At 38.1% G+C, this 20118-nt stretch overlaps 4 protein-coding genes across 4 annotated transcripts; 3 read left to right on the top strand and 1 right to left on the bottom strand.

Annotated features, from left to right (window-relative positions):
* The first annotated feature begins 1587 nt into the window (after nt 1-1587).
* On the top strand, nt 1588-4364 carry LOC117387698 (uncharacterized). The gene is made up of 5 exons (XM_055229835.1): nt 1588-1672; nt 1846-1926; nt 2585-2653; nt 3474-3627; nt 4009-4364. Exons 1-5 carry the CDS (start codon nt 1588-1590, stop codon nt 4262-4264), a joined length of 645 nt encoding a protein of 214 aa, XP_055085810.1. The 3' UTR covers nt 4265-4364.
* A 4960-nt stretch (nt 4365-9324) lies between these two features.
* LOC117387697 (asialoglycoprotein receptor 1-like) lies at nt 9325-10507 on the top strand. The gene is made up of 4 exons (XM_033985235.2): nt 9325-9406; nt 9488-9639; nt 9981-10108; nt 10339-10507. The coding sequence occupies exons 1-4, from the start codon at nt 9325-9327 to the stop codon at nt 10505-10507; spliced, it is 531 nt and encodes a 176-aa protein (XP_033841126.2).
* A 369-nt stretch (nt 10508-10876) lies between these two features.
* LOC117387411 (UDP-glucuronosyltransferase 2C1-like) lies at nt 10877-14547 on the bottom strand. Its single transcript, XM_033984918.2, has 2 exons — nt 14435-14547; nt 10877-12617 (listed from the first exon to the last, which is right to left on the bottom strand). The coding sequence occupies exon 2, from the start codon at nt 12610-12612 to the stop codon at nt 11017-11019; it is 1596 nt and encodes a 531-aa protein (XP_033840809.1). The 5' UTR covers nt 12613-12617; nt 14435-14547; the 3' UTR covers nt 10877-11016.
* A 1611-nt stretch (nt 14548-16158) lies between these two features.
* On the top strand, nt 16159-19317 carry LOC117387295 (endonuclease domain-containing 1 protein-like). The gene is made up of 2 exons (XM_033984770.2): nt 16159-16513; nt 18470-19317. The coding sequence occupies exons 1-2, from the start codon at nt 16238-16240 to the stop codon at nt 19079-19081; spliced, it is 888 nt and encodes a 295-aa protein (XP_033840661.1). The 5' UTR covers nt 16159-16237; the 3' UTR covers nt 19082-19317.
* The last annotated feature ends 801 nt before the right edge of the window (nt 19318-20118 follow it).

Here is a 20118-nt window from a genome sequence, read left to right as displayed (position 1 = left end):
GCAGACTTAAAACTCAGCTATGACATCCTGCTCATATCAAAAAAAATATCAGCCTACACACACGCCTTTGTCTAAAAGTGTGAACTTTTTGAGGCACCAAAAGAATAATATATAAATGTCGAGACTCAATTAGCTTAAAGGTGCACTATGTAACTTTTCTGGTGGAGGGTCCATATTCTGCTTGTCTCCTTGGATATATTACTACTTTGTTTGGAAAATTCCACAATATGGCATTAAACGTATTTGTCTTGCATTTATGAAGTACAGGTGTTTTTTATTGCCGAACAATGTCTTGAGACATACATTCTTACTGTGAGCAGATCCGACCTGTAACTTGGCCTCAGCTGCTTGTGTCAGTGGATAACCAAGTTTAATGCTATATTGAGAAACATTCCAAGCTATGCAATAACATCTCCATGGAGATCAGCAGGTTGTGAATATTCCACCAGAAAAGTTACATAGTGCACCTTTAAATACTGATTTTTTAAATGATGAAATGAAAACATGTTATCACTGTTATCATGCAGTGTTATTTCCACAGCTCCCTTAAACTTCTACACAGCAGCCATACTTTGTCCATTTGGTTGTATTTTGTCTCGGCTCTAAATGAATGAGGAAATCCCTTCAGAGCTTCAGAGGGGGCAGGAAACACAGACCGACTTCCACTGAAACACAAATACACACACACACAACCAATTAGCAGATAGGAATCATGCTGTACGCTGTGGGTGCTCAGGGCGGAATGTACTGTTTTAAAATAACATACACAAAATTGGCGGGGTTTTTTTTATTTTTTTATTTTTATGGAATTATTATATTATCCTAGATTATGACATTAACAACTATAATGTGCATTTATGCTGCAGTGATATGTCTTATACTTGTTTTCTAGTCTTCTTATTTGTTGAATAAATTGTGCAAAAATAATAAAGAAAAACCCTAATCGCAAATAACCCTAACCGCATTTGCAATAATTATATTTTTCGATATTTTGGTGTCAACTGAATTTAAAAAGTTTATTCAAAAACAGATATTTCTCCTTTAAAGAGAAGAATAAAGTACTGTCTGTCTATCTACATAAAATCTTGGGTGCTACACACTATAAGGAATAATGTGACGTTGGGAAAATAAAGTGCAAAAAACGTCTTTATCTTTATTTATACAGAGGAACCCAATAAGTACACTCTCTTTTTCATGGGCGCCCTGTTTAAAATACAATACAAGTAGAAAAAAACAAAACAAGTCCATATAAAACGGTGCAGGTGGGTGTATAAATGTTCCAGATTATTAAATTGCGATTGTGTCACCGATGTATCCAGTTTTGCTTTTCCTTGGAGTCTGTACTAATTTATTTTACACTCAAGTTTAGGACACACACAAGTTTTAGATGGAAGTTTTGGTCCAGGTTTGTACCCAGTCCTGCTCTAGTTCTAGTTTAGTCCTGGTCCAGGTTTAATTCTGGGTTTATAGTCCCATGTAGTACCACTTTTCACATTTCTCTTGTCTAAAGGAAGACAGCTACAGTGGGATGGGCTTGTCCCTCAGCTGTGGTTAGTCACATGTGTGAGCGCTCAGTCGTCCAGCGTCATGGCAACGTCGTGGTCCCCTCTGTCCCCTCTGTCCTCCCTGTCCCCCTTTTTCCTCTATGCGCTCGGGATGCTGCTCTTCACAGGTACAAATTTTACATCGTCTTCAGTCTGGATGTGTGTAATTTCCTGTTTATTTCACACATAGCGGTTTAGAGAAAATCTAGTGGTTTTCGGCTTGGTTCAGAGACGGAAAAGTGAGATGATGTCAGATTTTTGTGATTTAGAAAATAAAATGTAATAATCTGTTTATTTGCAGGTGCTGTAAAGTCTCAATCTGACAACTACACAGATGTTTTGATCAGGCTGACGGATGAAACAGTGACAGCAGTCAGCAATGGTAAGATCATTCTTCAATATCATTTTAGACTGAAATGTAATAATATTTAGGATATGTGAACAAATTAGAGGCATTTAAATCTTACTAACTTGATGGTAGCTCTCACAAACCCTTGGTGCATTGCTGGAATTCACATCTGAAAAGGAAAGACCGCCCTGTAAGCAAACAAAAATAAACAACAAAACATAAGGAAATTGATTTGTTTTGTTACTGTTGACTAAAATATTTTTCATTTTTAATCAATATCACTACATTTAATACAAATCAACAACACTTACGTTTAATACTTTTACTTTTTACACTTGAAGTACATTTTTAAATACTTTAATACTTTTACTTAAGTAGATTTTTTCATGTGATACTTTTACTTATACTTGAGTAACTTTTTACCTCTATCTGTACATTTACTTAATAAAATTGAGTACTTCATCCATCACTGGGTAAACTGTAGTGGTCTGATTTTTGTCACAGAGTTCTGCCTTTACAATACAATTTCTGAAAACTAAAAGTACTAATTCATGAGAAAAAAGTTGGGTATCACTTAAGTTTAAATAGTCTGAATACAGGTCAGTGGTTTTGCATCAAATACATGCAGATGTTTTGAAAGATGTTTACTCACATTTTCATTAAAGGTCATACTCTACAATATTTATTTCAGGAACAACTTTTAATTTAACTTTGAAGGACGAAGTGGACAGCAATGTAACTCTTATTACAGAGGACAATGGTGAGTTGCTCTATGTACACACTTCCCCTGGGTTAATAGTCTTTAGTCAGATAGTATATTTTCCCATAGTTGTTGTCATCGTTGCCAAGTCATCTTTCTTACAGCTTTTATTTTTGGACAGTTGCTTGTGCATTTTAAGAGTTGTGAGTCGTGTTTTTGGGGCTTGTTCCTGAGAGCTTCATTTGATAAAAGTGGTGATTTTTTAATGAAGTAAAGACTGAAATACATGCTGTGTTTATTGTGACTATTGATGTTGAAATATGCAGTTCAAATATGCACAATATGACACAAGTTTAACCAGGGCTGTTTCTCAAGTGCAAAGTGTCTTGCTTTGTTTTGGTCTGATCTGGGCTTGGTAAGGACAGGTCACCACTCACTGCACAAGTTGTGTTCAATCCCCAATGGGAAAGAGTCACTACTACTGCATGAATATGTGATAGTAGTGACCCCCTTCCCACAAACTGCCCCCCCCCCCCCCCCCCCCCTTAAATTAATTTAAGCTGATTCGAAGGTGATACACATCCATGCCCTTCTTTTCACATGTGAATATTTGGTGCATTTGTGCCTGTGACGCTGCTGCTCCTTCTCTCTGAAGCTGCTCCATTAGCCGTGTTTGGGCTAAGGCACTGACTTTGGAGGAAATGACTAAGGAAGCAAAGGAAGGCAACTTACCTTTCATTTCAGAAACAGCCTTGGCGCCTCTTTTTTGAGGATATTTTTTGGAGACTGGCGTCGCATGTCTGTTGTGTTTTTTTTTCCAAATGCTTAATTGCTTGTTGTTGGTCTCTGATAAGCTGGCATCCCTGTGTGCTGTTTGCAGAGGCGTTCCAGGACTGGGAGGATATTCTGCCGCCGGGATTGTGCCACCGGGAGACCCTTCATCACTTTAGTCATGATCTTTGTGTTCAAGTGTTTTATGTGGAAATGATGAATGTGAGTGAGGACAAGTGGTGCAGCATGCAAGAAATCATCAGGTATTACACACATGTGTATATGTGTTTTCTGTGGGGCAGTAGGATCCATTTTGTCACCATCAAAAAAGTCTATTGACTCAATATTAAAAAAATAACTTTTTTATCCTCAAATGTAAATTAAAAGTATTGAAGCTGGAGGGTCCACCACCTGCTCACTTCCCATGTAGATGTTAATACTTTAGTTTGAATTCTCCACTGACAAGCAGCTCACAGTAATATTACATGTTTTTCATATACTTTTTTAACAAGAAAACACATGCAACTGAATAAATGTGAGAAAGATATGTTTAAAGGCAATTCCTGTAAACCTATTCATAAATGAACAGAATACACATATTAGATTTTTAGTCATGTCAATTTTCTTATTTTGTGTGCATTCAGACCGTACAACGAGATGACTTTGTGCCTGGAGCGTGTGTCTAGGATACTGTTTTGTTTCTACCCTAACACTATAGTTGAGGAGCTTTTTCTACAAACCCACTCTCACTTCTTTGGGGCCTGCTTCAGAGATGAGTTCACAGACCCTCCTCCGGCTCTGCTCCTCACCCTGACCCTGCTCTCAGTCGCTCTGATCCCAGTTCTGGTCTATGTGGTCATCTGCAAGAACCAAAATCAAGAATGCAACAAGACTTTATAGTTTGCAGTGTATATGCTGTATTTTTATGTCTGTGGTTTTCTATATCATAAAGAACACAATTATTAACAGTGCACAGTGTTGAACTAATTAATAACTGGTTCCATACATCTTTTAGTAAAATTATTTGGAGAGTTTTAATGAAATTTAAGATTGTAAAAAAATATACTTGTTATTTATATATTTTGAATAACTATCATTTCCTATAAAAGTCAATTAATGAATTTTCAGAATGAGAATTATACTTGTGTGTTTCTATATTTTTCCTGACGTGCATTTGAACATAACATCTCATAAAACATATTTACCAAATGTGTAAAGTGCAACAGTTATTTTAATATAGATCACGTGAATTCTCTCATGTCTCACTTCAGGTTTGTGTCAAGATGTAAACACCTCACTTTCACAACAGCCCTGTGTGATACTGTGATAAGAGTAGCCCATTAGCACAGAATACACACTATCTATCTATTGTATGCCCTGCCCCGGCTCTGTCAATACGCAAACCACGCACAGAATACAAGTAGATAAGGTTATTAGGTCAATGTGGTCAGTTCCTCTTCACACCAGCATACAGCATTTGAGTCCCAGAAAGAGGGTTTTGTGTTTTCTGTCATGCTTGTATTATCCCTCTATTAGCAGCAAGTTGTTTAAATAAATAAATATTGCATTGCTGACAGTGGAATAAATTAAGCTAAATGTATTTATTTGGAGTATTGAGTAAAAGGAAGTAATAGTAGCAGTAAAATGGTCAGTACCAGATTACATAAAAGCATTCTTAAGTCCTGAGTACTACTGTTTGTGGGTAGCCGATTTTATATTTATTTATATCCACAAGTAGGTATAGTAGAAGGCCTATATCTGTGGTGGAAGTATGAAGTACAAGTAATAAAGGACTGTACTTAAGTAGAAATTTTAGGTATCTGTGCTTTACTTCAGTAGATTTTACAGTGGATACTTTTACTTCACTTTTACTTTTACTTCACACAGACAGCAATACTTTCTACTCAACTACATTTTTGGAACTGGATTGAAAAGTAAAAAGTACTTTTCATGTGATTTGAGGGAGTATTTTTACCATGTCCATGTTAACATCCTGACCGAAGATTTTTGAGGTCAAGCTTTGAGCAAACAAAAATAAATAGCCTATAAAAAATTCATGTGAAAAATTAATGTTTGTTTGTTTCTGGTGTGAGCGTCAAAGAGAAGCAAGAGTCTGAAACATAAAGTCAGAAGGTTTTTGACAGTTTCACACAGGTAAACAGTGAAGCAACCGACTCTCAGGAAAGGATAAGATCAGAGTCCTGAGGTGTGTGTGTTTACAGTTTATCATGTCTATCAGTGTGTGTGTGTGTGTGTGGGTGTGTGGGGTGTGTGGGGGTGTGTGTGGGGGTGTGTGTGTGTGGGGGTGTGTGTGTGTGTAGATACGTCATACTACTGTTACCCTAAATATGTATAATTTTAATCAATATCACTACATTTAACACTAATCAACTAAACTAATCAACATCGCTTGTTTGAAAATACTTAAGATATTTTCATGTGATACTTTTACTTTTATTTGAGTAACTGTATGTCTGTATCTGAGTACTTCATGCACCTGGCCTATAGTGGTGACACAATAACAGCTGAATAGTCGCTGTAGTCAATATAAAATGTAAGGTAATATAATGTAAAAGTTCACGCACAAAAATGGAGCGTTCATCTCATTTATGTGACGCCACACTGCCCCCTGTCGGTAGAACGACAACAAAGGTTAAATGAACGCATAAGATAATTAAATATGACAAACGAGTTCATCTTACTGTGGCACAGGTTGAATATTTAACTAAAGTGTTTGTTGAGATGATTTATAAAGAATGCCAGTATCAGTCACGTGGAAGATAAGGTGGGAGCAAACAGGACCACTCATTAACATAAAATGCAAAACAATGGATTTAAGTAGGCTATAAAAGACACAAAGTACTACTACTCCTTCATCTGTGCTTCTCTTCTCTGCTTTCTCTAAACGCCTGGATTTGATTGTTTTTGAGACCAAGCGCAGGTTAAGTTGAGCATGTTCCAGTTTTGATCTGTTAGTCTAAAGCAGAAGTCTGCGGCCTTGAACAACAGAGCCACACTGCACTATTTTAAACCAAATTAAAGTCAGATATTGTTTTTTACAAGTAGCGAGACGAAGTGAGTAACCAATTCATTTGAAAGAAGTAAGTCAACTGTTAGTTATTAATATATTATAAAGTATATGTACCATTTTGTATTTATGAACTTTGTGGACTTATTTCAAGTGTTTTAGGGGGTCTGGGGGTTTTGTGCAAATTATATGTAATTTCCTGCAGTCTGGTGCATTTTATGTGAAATATTTACTCTACAAAATGATTTTTATTCTTTGCCACATGGGATTTGCTCGAATAGTACCTATAGTAAAAAAAATATATAAATTTAAAAAAAAAAAGAATTTCAATAGAATTAATATATTTTGGTATGCCACAAAGTCTGTCAAATGCAAACTTTAATAAATAAAGTATACCCAAAAAACTTTTTTTTGTTTTGTTTTTTGTTTAAAGAGCCGCTCTGGAGGCTTTAAAGAGCCGCATGTGGTTCTTTGGAGAGTGGTTGCAGACCCGTGGCCAGTAGTTTATTCCAAGAGTTTTGCTGTGCTGTTTTAGTCCTCGCTGTGGTCGTGAGAATGATACAAAGCAGGAAACCACACTGACTGTATCAAGGCCCTCGTGCCGTGTTCAGGCGCTTCTTGGTTAAAGTTTGCACCTACGTCTCGTTTTCTCGATTTGAGTGAATTTGAACCGAAATCTTACACATCTGCAGCAATCCTGTGGAATCTGTGGAGAGATTTGTCCAACCAGATATGAATCACACATGAAACTGCATATTATGTAAAAATGTGGTATTGCCCAAATACTAGGCTACTACAACTTCTATGCATTTCAGCTGCAGTTGACTCAGAGTGCAGAATATTAAATTGTCCAATTTCTCTGTGAATGTAGAGGCTAATTTGCAAACAGTCACTACTGGATTTGGCTGCCACAGTACCACAGTGGAAGATCTACAGACATGCTCAATTTCATGCCCCCTTTATACCTGGGGTTTCCACTCCAAACATCTAAACCACAGTGAACCATAGATGCTGGAGGTGCACAAATAAAAGGCAGTCAAAATGGCTCCTACAGACCATATAACACGCACTACACATCATTGCACACTACGAAGCGTAATATGTTGTTGCCATAGAGAAAAAAATTGAAAACACATTAAATTTACTAAACATAAATTAACATGTATTAAGATAAAATGTATGTGCATGCCTGTTTGTTATCTCTGTCTAAAACGAACTTGAGAACTGATTATTGCAGCTGTACCAAATAATCTGCAACTGTTCCGTGAATGTGTTTACACAGAAATGTTTGATCACCGGTGGTTTCCTTGGATCAATGGTCCGACCCCAGCACCCATCCCCATGACAGATAAGAAGGAGCCAGAACAGAGTGAGTCAAGGGGTTTATTTTTATTATAATGAAATCAACGCGTCGAATATGATAAACAAGACTCATAAGAACAATGTAGTTAGTCGTGAATCAATTGTTAGAACTGCACAATTTGGGAAAAAAGAATGAAATATGAACTGATAAATGAATACAAGAATCCCATGAATTTAAGAGCATGTTTGTAGTCGTCTAAACTACGGGAACAACTAGATTTTTCTTTGCTGCCTACACTGTGTTATAACTGTTGACGTGCTTATATAAGTCTGCATTTATGACTGATTATGCAGCCCTTTCAGTTATCATAATAAACTTGTTGATAGTGACTCAATTTCCTCTCCACGTGTGTATTTGTGCAGCCTCAGAGTGCCTGCCGCCCAAATCTCTCCTCTGTCGCCACACGTATCCCATGATGCTCCTGTCTGCCCTGTGCGTTCTGCTACTTGTGACATGCATTACTCTCTCTGTCACGTGTAAGTAAACACATGTACACACGCACAATCCCTCACACATTTTAACGCTGACCTACATACTGTATACTTACTTTCAGACAGTTGAATAATGGGTGAGTTTATACTTTTGTTTAGCTGCTTAGAGAAGAATACAGCACAAACATTTGAGTAAAAAGTGATATGAAAGTTGAAACCAATGCGGATTCCTCTTAGTTCCTGTTTCTTTTTGTTTTTTTGTTTTTTTTTTAAAGTACACTATAATAGCACATGTAAATACCAAATTGTCAAGTCATGGTCAAAAGTGGGTCAAAGATCCTCTCTTTGACCCACCTAATGTTTCCAGATATAAATTGCAATAACTTAAATAATAAAAGACACCAAGATTACGTTTATAATAAGGGTCGACTTTAGCTTTATTACAGTGACCAATTTCAACTTTTTTTTAATATTATTTGCTACACAACTCTTGTAATTAATTTAGCAACAAACATAACAACATGTTTACTTGTTTTAACTAACTCTTCATATATATATTTTAGATAGAGACCAGTGCAGCAGCAAACTCGAAAGGAACCACATCCTGTTTGAGTATCAGAACATCACTGAAAACTACATTTCAATAACCTCAATCAACAGCGACTTGAAAAGAGACAATAAAAAGTTAATGGACCACAATGCCGAGCTGGAAGAGCAGAACAAACTTCGTAACAAGACCATGGTCGAGTTATTGTCCCAGGATGTTGCCGCGACAAGGGAACGCACCAAACTAATGGAGAAGATTGACAATTTAACCTCGACAAATGTGTATCTCACTGAGGAATATAGCAAAGTGGTTCAGGTTAGGATAGACCAGGAAGAAACGATGGTGAATATGTCCCGGATTATAGCAGATTTGTCAACGTTCAATAGTGAGTTGCAAGAAGGTAAACAAAAGCTGGAAGAGGCTAGCATAGTTTTGCATGACGTTAATCAAAAATTACAAAACAAATTGATGAAAGAAAGGGAGAAGCATCAGGGGATTTTGGGAGAGCTGAGAAGCCAAAATCAAAATGTGACTTCTGCATTAGAAAAGCAAAGAACAGACTTGAACCAATGCAAAGAAGAACTAAAGAAAATGTCGGCCAAACTACAATGTGCGGTAGAGGCCTATCACTCTCTGGACCGCTACTGCCCTGTTGTTAACCAGAACACTCAAGGTAAAGTTATAAATGAACATCTCATATATTGTAAATAATTTCAGTGACAAATATTAAATTAATCTTCTTATTTTGTCCCAGAGCGCATGTGTAAGAAGTGTGCTGAAGGTTGGACCTTGTTCCAGTCAAAGTGCTACTACTTCTCCTCTCGGACCCTCTCCTGGAGCTCCAGCCGGGCCTGGTGTCAGACTCACAGAGCTGATCTGGTCATCATTAACTCTGAAGAAGAGCAGGTACAGTGTTGATCTATTATGTAACTTTTCTGAATGTCTCCATGGAAGTGTTTTACTGTTCAAAAAGTACTTTCATTGTTACTGTATATTTAACCATAACAAAACATTCCTTAGCTACAAACTTTACACTGACAAATTGAAATTGCAACCTGCAGTTTCGCCACCAGATGATGCCAAAGAGCAACAAATACAGATGTGTTCAAATAGTTCTACAACTTGAATACATCCTCCATAACCTGGCCCCTCCCTATTTCACCTCCTCCATCAATCAGCTGACGATAATGATGATGACGTTTTGTGGATGTCAACCTGTCTCCTTAATACTCCTTTTTTTCTCTCAGAATTTTACTCATGAGACAAGTCACAGGATGGACCAGACCAACACTCGCCTGTGGATCGGCATGTCAGACATCGAGCAGGAGGGGGATTGGCGCTGGGTCGACGGACGACAAGTAACATCAAGTCCACAGTAAGTCAAAACCAAATAACTGTCAGATATATCACATACATGTCACTGTTCTAAACTTACATCAAGTTGTTGTCGTCAAACGTTTTAAGACATTATAGTTCTACACAAGGACTAGGGACAAAACATTTGACTATGAAAACTGCAGAAGCAATTTGCGTAGCATCTGTGTTATCTGTACCACAGTTTGAGTACTGATATATAATAAATCCTATTGTTGTTTTCTTGCACAGATATTGGCTGGACAGACCTGGAGTCGGGACTGAACCAGACGACTGGACGTCAGAGGACATTGAGGGAGAGGACTGTGGACACGTGGACACCAGTGAGGAGGTGCTGCAGGCCTGGATGGACGGGTCCTGCAAGATTTCATACAGATGGATTTGTGAAATGAACGTATAGATGCACACTGTATTTTTGTATATCTGGACTTTGTAGATATACATTGTGTTACAATTGCCATATTGGTGAGTTTTCTTTCTTTATCTTACCTTCCTGTCATTTTATACAATGTCTTATTACGTGTGGTCAGTTTTTGTTTTTGTTTTTTTGGAGCCTATGTCAAAAATAAAAGAAGCAAATGTATAACGCTTCTGTCTACTATATATAATCAGTTTGTTATCATGGAAACAAGCTTTATTACATTTGAACTGTACTGTAACATAGAAGCACACTACACAATATCTACTAATCTAAATAACTAAGCTCAAGGTTTCATCACATTTGATTATATAATGGAGAAAGTTGTATGAAATAAGCACACAGAGATCATTTAAAATAAAAAATAACATCTTTCATTTATTGCTTCAGTGTATGTTTTGTTGCACAATACACAGTAATTATCAAGTATATTCCATTTTCTTGTGTGGTGGTCGTTAGCGTAGTCTTTTGCACAGTTTATTTGCCATATATTACTCTTGCTTTGGTTTTCTCTTTCGAATGATTCTACAGCACAGAAAACGAACAACTGCAAAAAATATCCACATCGACAATAAAACCACTGCTATTAAAAAGCTCACCACATCCACAGAGTAATAGGAATACCACGGCATCTTATACGACTCTGTACGAAGATGCGCCGCCCCTTTGTGCCGCATTACAAACTCTATCCAGAAGAGGGCAGTGTCGAGCGGGTGCATGGGTTTATCCCGATGCAGAGAGGATAATCTTTTCATGTTGTTTCTATAAAAAGGGTTACGGACAACCTCCTTAACCGTCTCTAGAAAACTTTCAGTAGTTATATGTGTCACGTCTAAAACCTTTGCTGCTCCTCGGACTTCCAATCTTAGAACGTTTTCCGGTTGGTCAAAAAGAAGAGGGACACCCACTATGGGGACACCGTGGTATATAGACTCATATATTCCATTGGTACCACCGTGGGCTACAAACGCTTTGATTTTTGGGTGTCCCAGAAGGTCGTTTTGGGGCAACCATTTCAGCAGTAGCGTGTTATTGCCTAAGTTATCTGGTTTTTCACCTGCGTGCCTCCATATAACTTTCTGAGGGAGCTGAGCGAAGGCGGCGGCGATTTTCGAAGTAATTTCTTTGGGCAAAGCTTTGACAAGAGTACCCAGAGACATCAAGATGAACCCGTGATCACCAGAACTTTGCACAAAATCCTCAAGTTCAGGCGGTAAAGGAGAAGACGGCTTGCATTGAAACCCGCCAATGTAAACGATATTGGGCATTGTGGGTCTTGGGAATTCAAACACGAAATCGACCCTCATCAACCAAATGTCTGCTCCTTGTAACATGTGATAAAAGCTTATATCAGATCCAAAGTATTTCTCCACCAATCGATCATAAACAGGAGCGACTACGAACTTGTCAATGCACGTGTTCAAGCCATAGTGTAAAGTGTTTTGGAGTCTTTGCCAAAACGTCATCTTGTCCGGTAAAGCCACTCCAGAAGTTGGCACGTAAGATGTTGGGGATGGGGCAACAACAAAATGGCCTTCTCCGCTGGTGATCCAACGCACATTATAAACAGTAGGAACACCAAGTTCATGCGCTACAAGAACGCCAACAGGTAGTCCAGGGTCGATCAGAACTACGTCGTATTTTGTCTCTCGAAGTTTTTGCATCAGAGTCTTATTTTCAAGCATTTGCACACCCACCATGCTCGCCTGCTGGTGTATTTTGGATAAAGCACCGAGCATTTCCCAATAGAAAGAAAGAAAAGCCATAGGCGAAGATCCCGCTTTCTTTATAGCCAACATCTTCATAAGAAAAGTTACGAAAAAGTCCTCCTTCTCTATGGCGATGGCTTCAGGTAGGGCGATGGTGAGCGAGGTGTAATGTGGCGCAGTTTCCTTGACGTACCAGGAGGAGTCGGTGCGCACCACAGTGACCTCGTGACCTCTGTTGTGGAGACCCTGGATCATTAGGTTCATGTTGACCCAGTGACTTCCATCCACCGGGAAAACCAGGACTTTCCCGGACCAAGCTGTTGTCAGGAAGGAGAGGAATGCCAACAATAGGAAAGAGAGGTGGGAGGTGGCGTCCATTGAGCCTGTGGAAAATAATACCAAAGATTATGATTAAGATTGTGTTTTAAAATTGAATGACACTTTGATACAGATACATTCATACATAAATATACTTGAAAGTATTAGATAAAATTAGTTGTGACATATGTAAACATGGCTAGCCTTCTGACTTATATAATAGAAACTTCAGAGACTGGCCAATCTGATGCACCTCCGCCCATGTCCAACTCAAATGCTCTGTGTATTTTGGCAACAATCACACTTAGATTAATTTTGCAATGTGAACTCAGCCCGGCACAGTTCCTCTTGGATCAATCTGATGGATATAAAGTACTTTAAACTTGTATCTGGATGTACTAATTCTTCAGTTAATAACACGTGAACACCAGTAAAATGCAAACAAGAGTCAAGAATGAGTCAAGAACAGAACTGTGAGTTCCTGTGCCCTGCCGTTGTGTGGGAGCTCACCAAGATAACACTATGAACACAACAAGATCAGATTTATACACACACATACATACACATGCACACACACCCCCACACCTGCACACACCCCCCCACACACACCCCTACATACATACACATGCACACACACCCCTACACACACATATACATACACACATGCACACACACACACCTACATACACATGCACACACACACCCACATGCACACACATACACATGCACACACACCCCTACACATGCACACACACCCCCACACACACACACATACAAATGCACACATACACATGCACACACACCCCCACACACATGCGCACACACAAACACACCCCCACATACACACATGCATACACACCCCCACATACAAACACAAGCACACATACACACATGCACACACACCCACACACATACATAAACCCTTGCACACACACACACATGCACACACACATGCACAAACACACACACACAAATTAAATCTGTCAACTGGAGAAATCGTAGTAGGAGTGAAGACGTCTTGCTTCTCCATGCGGTTTGGATGAGCAGTGTCATTTGCTATGGATCAGACCTGGAAAATTGAGAGATTACACTGACACACACGCACACACACACACTGATAGACACTATAAAACTGTAAACACACACACCTCAGGACTTTGATCTTATCCTTTCCTGAGAGTCTGTTGCTTCACTGTTCACTTTACCTGTACTAAACTCATTAAACCCTTTTGACTTTATGTTTCAGACTCCTCTTTCTTGGTCCTCTTTGACATTTACACCAGAAACAAACATTCTTAGATGACAATTCCAAAATATAAATAACTCATTAATAAAATATTTCCCAGTTCAATTTTGAAAGAATGAATGTACCTTAATTTACATATTAAACAGAGCCAAACTCAAAAACAAACTCAGTAGATGGTTGGCAAATCACTTCTGCGGCTTCACACTTCCCATTTTAGACCATTCTGAAACTATGCACACTACTAAAGATTATACAACTTTTACCTTCATTAGATCCTCTGTTTTTGATGATACATTACATACATTTGTACAATATAAGTTATGGGATACTCTCTTGGTTTAGTCTGTCCTTACATTTCCCCCTTTTAAGAAACAATCCCAACCCCCACTGTTTAAAAAAAGAGACTTGCAGACAGACGTTTTCACTCTCCCTTGCATTTCTTGTTGTCATAGTTGACTTTTGCATTGGCATTTTTAGCACAGGCTGTTTGCATTAGATACTGACAGGCTAATCTACTTGGAGCACAAAGAAAAACATAGCCCCAAGCTGAAATGTTTCACTTAGTACGTTTCCCCCGTGCAGTCTGCAACAGCCACAAATGAAGTCACAAAACATGCATAACATAACTCAGCCTACCCTAATATTCCAGATACTGAAGGAGAAATTGAATCCTTGTGAAAATCAGTCCCCACACTCCGCTTGTAAAAGGTTCCAAACTCCAAACCAGCTATAGTTGCATAAGAATGAAATAGAAGACGGCAGGAGGGGGAGATCCCAAAGGAGCTTAAACAATTCTGTAAGTCCGCCCTCTTCCAGTGTTGTGAAGTGTTCACAGCAGAAGTGGCACTGCATCATTTAACACTCCAGGAAAAAGACTTGCTAAGGCCTGTAAACAAATGAGCTTGGAAAACCTAGAAAGACTTACACATACTTTGTTTGGAAAGAGTGGAAAAATGTAAGACCAGTTTAAAAAAAACAGTTGTCTACAGCTGAACTTGGGGTTTAGGTGGTGAGGACTCAGTTTGCAAACACTATATAAAAAGACACATAAGACTACACTTTTTTCACACTGACTTTCCTGTTTTAGGTGAATTCGGTTTACCAAAATTATTTATATTTATTTGCTAAATTTGCCAGAATAATGAGAGGAGGACCTTTTCATTACTTTCATCAAATTCAGATGTTCACATACAGTAAGAAAACTAATGTGTGATTGATTTTCTATCTATTTGGAAATAAATAAACACCTCATCCTTTAGATTTTGTACATTTTATTTTTATTTATAATTTACACATTTATTTTGTTGTTAAATCCATCTGAAATTACCAACCTAACAATAACAACTTTTTTGATGTCCAACTTCTCTGACGAGCACCTACAGACGCCTTACAAAGTTTTCAGACTCCCTTTTATTTTCTTAAATTTTGTATCATTGTGCCGCCATAAACTAACACTTATTGAGTATATTTTTTAAATCTATAACATAATGATAATCTGTTAATCCCCCATCTTTATTTAGTCGCTCATGCACACAGAGCCAGCTAACTAACTTTGCTTAACTTAACTTTAAAATCTGGATTGCTTGGTGGTGGGCCCTGTGTTCCCTGGTACCTTGTCTGTAAACTAACGCACTTACAACTGTTCAAATAAGCAAATGAATGCATAAAAACAATGTTAAAGCCATATGTGCATGTGTTACATACATTTCCCGTTATGCAGCCATGTCACCAAAAAGAAACTTCCTGTCAAAAAGGAACTATCTCAGAGTAGGAAGTAAAAAAAAAAGCCTATAAACAGTGGCCCTATACAGTTTCTCCCCTGTGCAAGTATGTACATGTGAAGTATTTATTTACCTTTGCACAGTCACTGCAGCACTTTAAATCTCTAGTAAAGATGTAGCTTTTCATTTGATACAAGTTTGAAAGAGACATCTTGGTTTTATATTTTATTTTATACTGTGTTTTTATCCATTTTTAATACCTGTATATTGTATTTGGTTTGGCTGTTTTGAATGTGCTTTATAAATAAACTTCATTTGATTTGAAAATGTCTCACATCAGGGGATAAAGATAGGTCATGTTTGGGAATTTCTCAAATAAATGAATGTTACTAACTGAAATAAATCACAATCAAATTCATGTGACCTTGACTTTGCATCCAGCACCTCACTGTGTAGACTAAGAAATGCCAGAGCCAAGTAACTGTTTTACAACTCCCCAAGCACCACACCCTGATAAACATAAGAGTAACAGCCAAGAATAGCTTACTCATACATTGCTGCCTGAGAAAGGAAACCAAATGTAAAACGTCTTGCGTAGTGCGTAATTGGCACTTTTGCTACAGCAACGCGCTACAGTAACAGGAAGTACAAGTTATTCAGCTGACCATGGCCTGTGTCTTTTCACTTCTCCACAGACACTTCTCCATACACTGTCATCATGGCGTATTCTTGGACTCTTTTAGTCATACTTTTCTCAACAAAACTGAGCATTTGTGGAGGAGATGTGGGTGATTTTTCCCCTTGTTTACAGTTCTTCTACAAATCTTGGCCGCTGAAAGGTCTGACCGGGACTCCAATCTGTCAGAGATACAGCAACCAGTATCGCTTTGCCTCACTGTACAGCCGCCCGAGGAGGTCAGCCTGGTTCTCTGCCTATGTGTACAGTGTCCCAATGGGGAAGAGACCCTCTACATCCTGGAAGTATGAGCCACAGGTAAGAGATATATGATGTGAACAATGTGAGCATGATCCTAACAGCTTTTTGACTGGTCATTTAAAATATAATGGTCTAATATAAGTTATTGCATATAATTTACATAGCACATGAATTACAGCAGCACACTAGAAATGAGCTCTAAATGTTTTCTTTTCAGATCAGTTATAACATCTTTGTTCTCATTTTACTGGTTAATGCATGTTAATAATGCATACATACAAACATACATTATGTATGTACATACATACAAACAAACATACATACAGATTATTAAATTGTGATTGGGTCAGCAACATATCCAGTTTTGCTTTTCCTTGAAGTGTATTCCATTATTGTGTTGAAAAATTGCTTAGCCTTATGCAGTCATGTGATCTGGTATTAAATGTTCCAGTATCAGTGATACTGAAACAAACAGGTGAGGTATTCTGGCAGTTTTTGAAACAGTCCTGTGAGGAAGCGGGCCCGAGTGATCAAAAATAGGAGGCAGACTCAAAAGAAGTCCCATTAGACACTATTTATTACCCGTGCAGTGGTACACCGTGGACACACAAAAAATAATACATATGTACAAAAATTAACGGTGCTCAACAAAAAACTAAGCAACCAAACTTAAGCAACTGAAACAAAAGCCACGTGTACCCTGGCTACACTGGTGTTCTCCATCTGTCTAATTGCCCAGACTAATATACTTCCCTGCACCGGAAGCCCCACCCCCGGTCTACTCCATCTCTTGTCCAGGGGGCGGTGGGAGTAACATAAGCCTATATTGCATAAAAACATCTCTCGGGCCCGAGTCCCTTTACCCAAAAGTGTTTAACTAAATAAACTATAAACACTTAATTCATGAAACGAAAATACACAAGACATTAACACAAAGAAATAAACAAACTTAAATCAGTTTTTTCCCCCTCCACATGGTCCGGCCCACGACCCCACTCAAGCCTATAAAATGGCCGACATAGGGCACGCCCCCTCTTTGTCTGGACCATGTGGAGATGCAGGTAAGATGATTGTTGGATTAAACTGAATAGACAGATTTAACTAAATAAAATATATTTAACTAACAAATGTGTGGTGATTTAAACTGATTACAACTAAACAAAACAAACCTGGGATAGTTCTATTTCGTTGAGTATTGAAGTTATTGAAAATGAACAAACATGTGCAAAACCAAATCATAGTACTATTAAAAAGGGACAAAGGCCCACTTTGTCACAGTCCCTTATAGATACATTTCATACAGTGCTGCTCTCTTTTAATAGACAGTAATGGCCAACCCACTTTTTCACAGAGAATACAATGATGGTTTTCAACTCTATCCCCTGTAATAAAATGAAGGACAGAGTGAAAGAGTGGATCCAACGGATCCAAGCTTACAAAATGATTCCCATTTGCTAGGGCCATATGAACAATATATTTAAAATAGTATAGCTATGGTTCATTGAATTTAAAGAACACATTATTGTGGCTTTAATTCCTCTTTACAACATGCTTTTGGTTACCTGGGGATACACATTTCCCATTTTCTAACTTGAAATCATGTCTACAGGAAAACACATTTTATGACCTACACCTCTGTTTCCAATGAACAGTGGGAAAATAAATGACCCCCTTAGGAAACATGAATGCTATGCTAATAGGGCAATGTGGTCATTGTGAACACAATTTGACCGTAGAATCAGTCCGGTACAACTGTACTGGATGGATTGTTTACCTGTGATGCAACAATCTGTGCAAAATGTCAATAGAGCATTTTTGAGTTCTCAGAGGAGACGTCTTTGGATTAATGGATTAATGAAACAAGGTTGTGAATGAAGCAAAATACAACAAAAGGACAACAATATAGTGTGGTTAAAAGCTCACAAAAGTACTTTTTACATAATATGTGAAATAAAACATACTTAATTATTTCATTACACTGAATGCTCTCTCCCCTGCTCTCTCTGTCCACAGCTGGCTTACCCCAAGGCCAATGGCAACATGGCGCTGTTCCCTCCAGGCCCCTTAGATGTGAATGTGGTGGAGAGTCAGGCCGTGGATCCGGACTACATCAACTCCTCCTTTTCTCGTGGTCATTTGAACCCCAGTCTGCACCACCAGCAGTACGATGACCGTTCCTCCACTTTCACCCTTACCAACGTGGTCCCCCAAAAGGCCGGGTCCAACGATGGGCCCTGGGAAACCCTAGAACAAACCATCAACAAAACATTAGCGGCTTATTGCATTGGAAAAGCTTACATAGTTACAGGGATTATACCCTACAAGGATCAAGAGCATTGGATCAACAATCGTGTGGCAGTACCAGAGTACTTATGGTCTGCCTATTGTTGCCCACAGTTCAACAACAGCCTTCCACCATATCTAAAAAGTACCTTTCCAACATACGCAGCTATTGGTCGTAATGATAGAAATAGTACTGAGGAGATTGTGCCAGTAAACAAGACAGCAAAGAAGGCATTTTTAGGCTATGATGTGAAACAAATGAGCCTGGAAACACTGGAGATGTATTTAAAACAAAGGTTCAATACTGTGGTCAGTGTTTTCTATGATAGTTGTAATGGGTAATTTATAGGCTAAATGTGTCACTAATCCATAATAAAACACTATAGTAAACAAAACACACACACAAACAAACAAAAAACTAAACATAGTGCAAAATTGTTGATGCTAAATATGTGGACAATGTATATTGTTACTTATTTTTGCCACACGGGCATTGATACTAATTAGTTTCAGAACTAACACTTATTCAAAATCTGAAATGTCACATTAGTTTAAATGTTCTGTAAATGTGCACTTTAGATCAACTTGAATTCAACTGTGATTTTTTTTTTAAGAAAATGTGATTTTATTGCAATGAAATATTAAATGTTATAAATGTATATTTGTGATGATAAAATTAAGATTTTATAATGTTATATTTCAATGGACCCAGAAAGACTAGCTGATTGACTAATGGGATCCAAATAAATAAACAAATAAAAGTAACTTATGGTTTCAATGTCTCTAAAGTGTACCACTGACATGGCTCCACTAGAGGGCGCTGTGGTCTTTCTGTCATTAACATGCCGACAGCATTTTTATTTCAGATTTTATAAACATGACCTATCTGTGTCTCCAGATACGAGGTAAACATATTCTTACTCTTACTGATAGCAAGTGTAATGTAATCCAGCAGGAATAAGAGGAGCTCAGTCTCTCATTTGTGTTGCCAGTTTGAAGGCCAAAATCCAGTTGGTTTAAACCTAAAATGACTCTCTCTTATCTGAACCCTCACTACCTAAACCCCAGCACCTGTAGTCAATCATTAACCCGTGCTAGTGCAGCGTCTGCAGCTCAGTGAATGAATTCTGGAGGTTCTGAGCTTTCACATGAGGCATGGCTTGTTCAAGTGCTGAAAATGACAAAATCATAGTCATATCTATCCTGAATATGCAGTTTAAGGGACTGGCTACTCACAAGTTCATTTGTGATTGTAGTAGAGTTCTGGCTACATACTGTACCTTTAAACATAGCAAATGGGTGTGGTCTACTTTCTTTATGCTATTTTTGATATAAATAAACAAAAATAATAAAATTAAAATAAAATAAAGAAAACTACT

Source organism: Periophthalmus magnuspinnatus, chromosome 19, assembly GCF_009829125.3.
Source record: "Periophthalmus magnuspinnatus isolate fPerMag1 chromosome 19, fPerMag1.2.pri, whole genome shotgun sequence".
In the NCBI taxonomy this organism is placed as follows: domain Eukaryota; kingdom Metazoa; phylum Chordata; class Actinopteri; order Gobiiformes; family Gobiidae; genus Periophthalmus; species Periophthalmus magnuspinnatus.
This window is presented reverse-complemented; position numbering and strand designations above follow the sequence as displayed.

What these genes read in the sequence shown, in the direction of transcription:
- LOC117387698 (XM_055229835.1), top strand. Translation starts at nt 1,588, where the DNA reads ATGGCAACGTCGTGGTCCCCTCTGTCCCCTCTGTCCTCCCTGTCCCCC. An exon ending in CGGGATGCTGCTCTTCACAG is followed by an intron (nt 1,673 to 1,845) that starts GTACAAATTTTA and finishes GTTTATTTGCAG; the next exon opens with GTGCTGTAAAGTCTCAATCT. An exon ending in TCTTATTACAGAGGACAATG is followed by an intron (nt 2,654 to 3,473) that starts GTGAGTTGCTCT and finishes TGCTGTTTGCAG; the next exon opens with AGGCGTTCCAGGACTGGGAG.
- LOC117387697 (XM_033985235.2), top strand. Translation starts at nt 9,325, where the DNA reads ATGTCGGCCAAACTACAATGTGCGGTAGAGGCCTATCACTCTCTGGAC. An exon ending in TGTTAACCAGAACACTCAAG is followed by an intron (nt 9,407 to 9,487) that starts GTAAAGTTATAA and finishes ATTTTGTCCCAG; the next exon opens with AGCGCATGTGTAAGAAGTGT. An exon ending in CAAGTAACATCAAGTCCACA is followed by an intron (nt 10,109 to 10,338) that starts GTAAGTCAAAAC and finishes TTTCTTGCACAG; the next exon opens with ATATTGGCTGGACAGACCTG.
- LOC117387411 (XM_033984918.2), bottom strand. Translation starts at nt 12,612, where the DNA reads ATGGACGCCACCTCCCACCTCTCTTTCCTATTGTTGGCATTCCTCTCC.
- LOC117387295 (XM_033984770.2), top strand. Translation starts at nt 16,238, where the DNA reads ATGGCGTATTCTTGGACTCTTTTAGTCATACTTTTCTCAACAAAACTG. An exon ending in CCTGGAAGTATGAGCCACAG is followed by an intron (nt 16,514 to 18,469) that starts GTAAGAGATATA and finishes CTCTGTCCACAG; the next exon opens with CTGGCTTACCCCAAGGCCAA.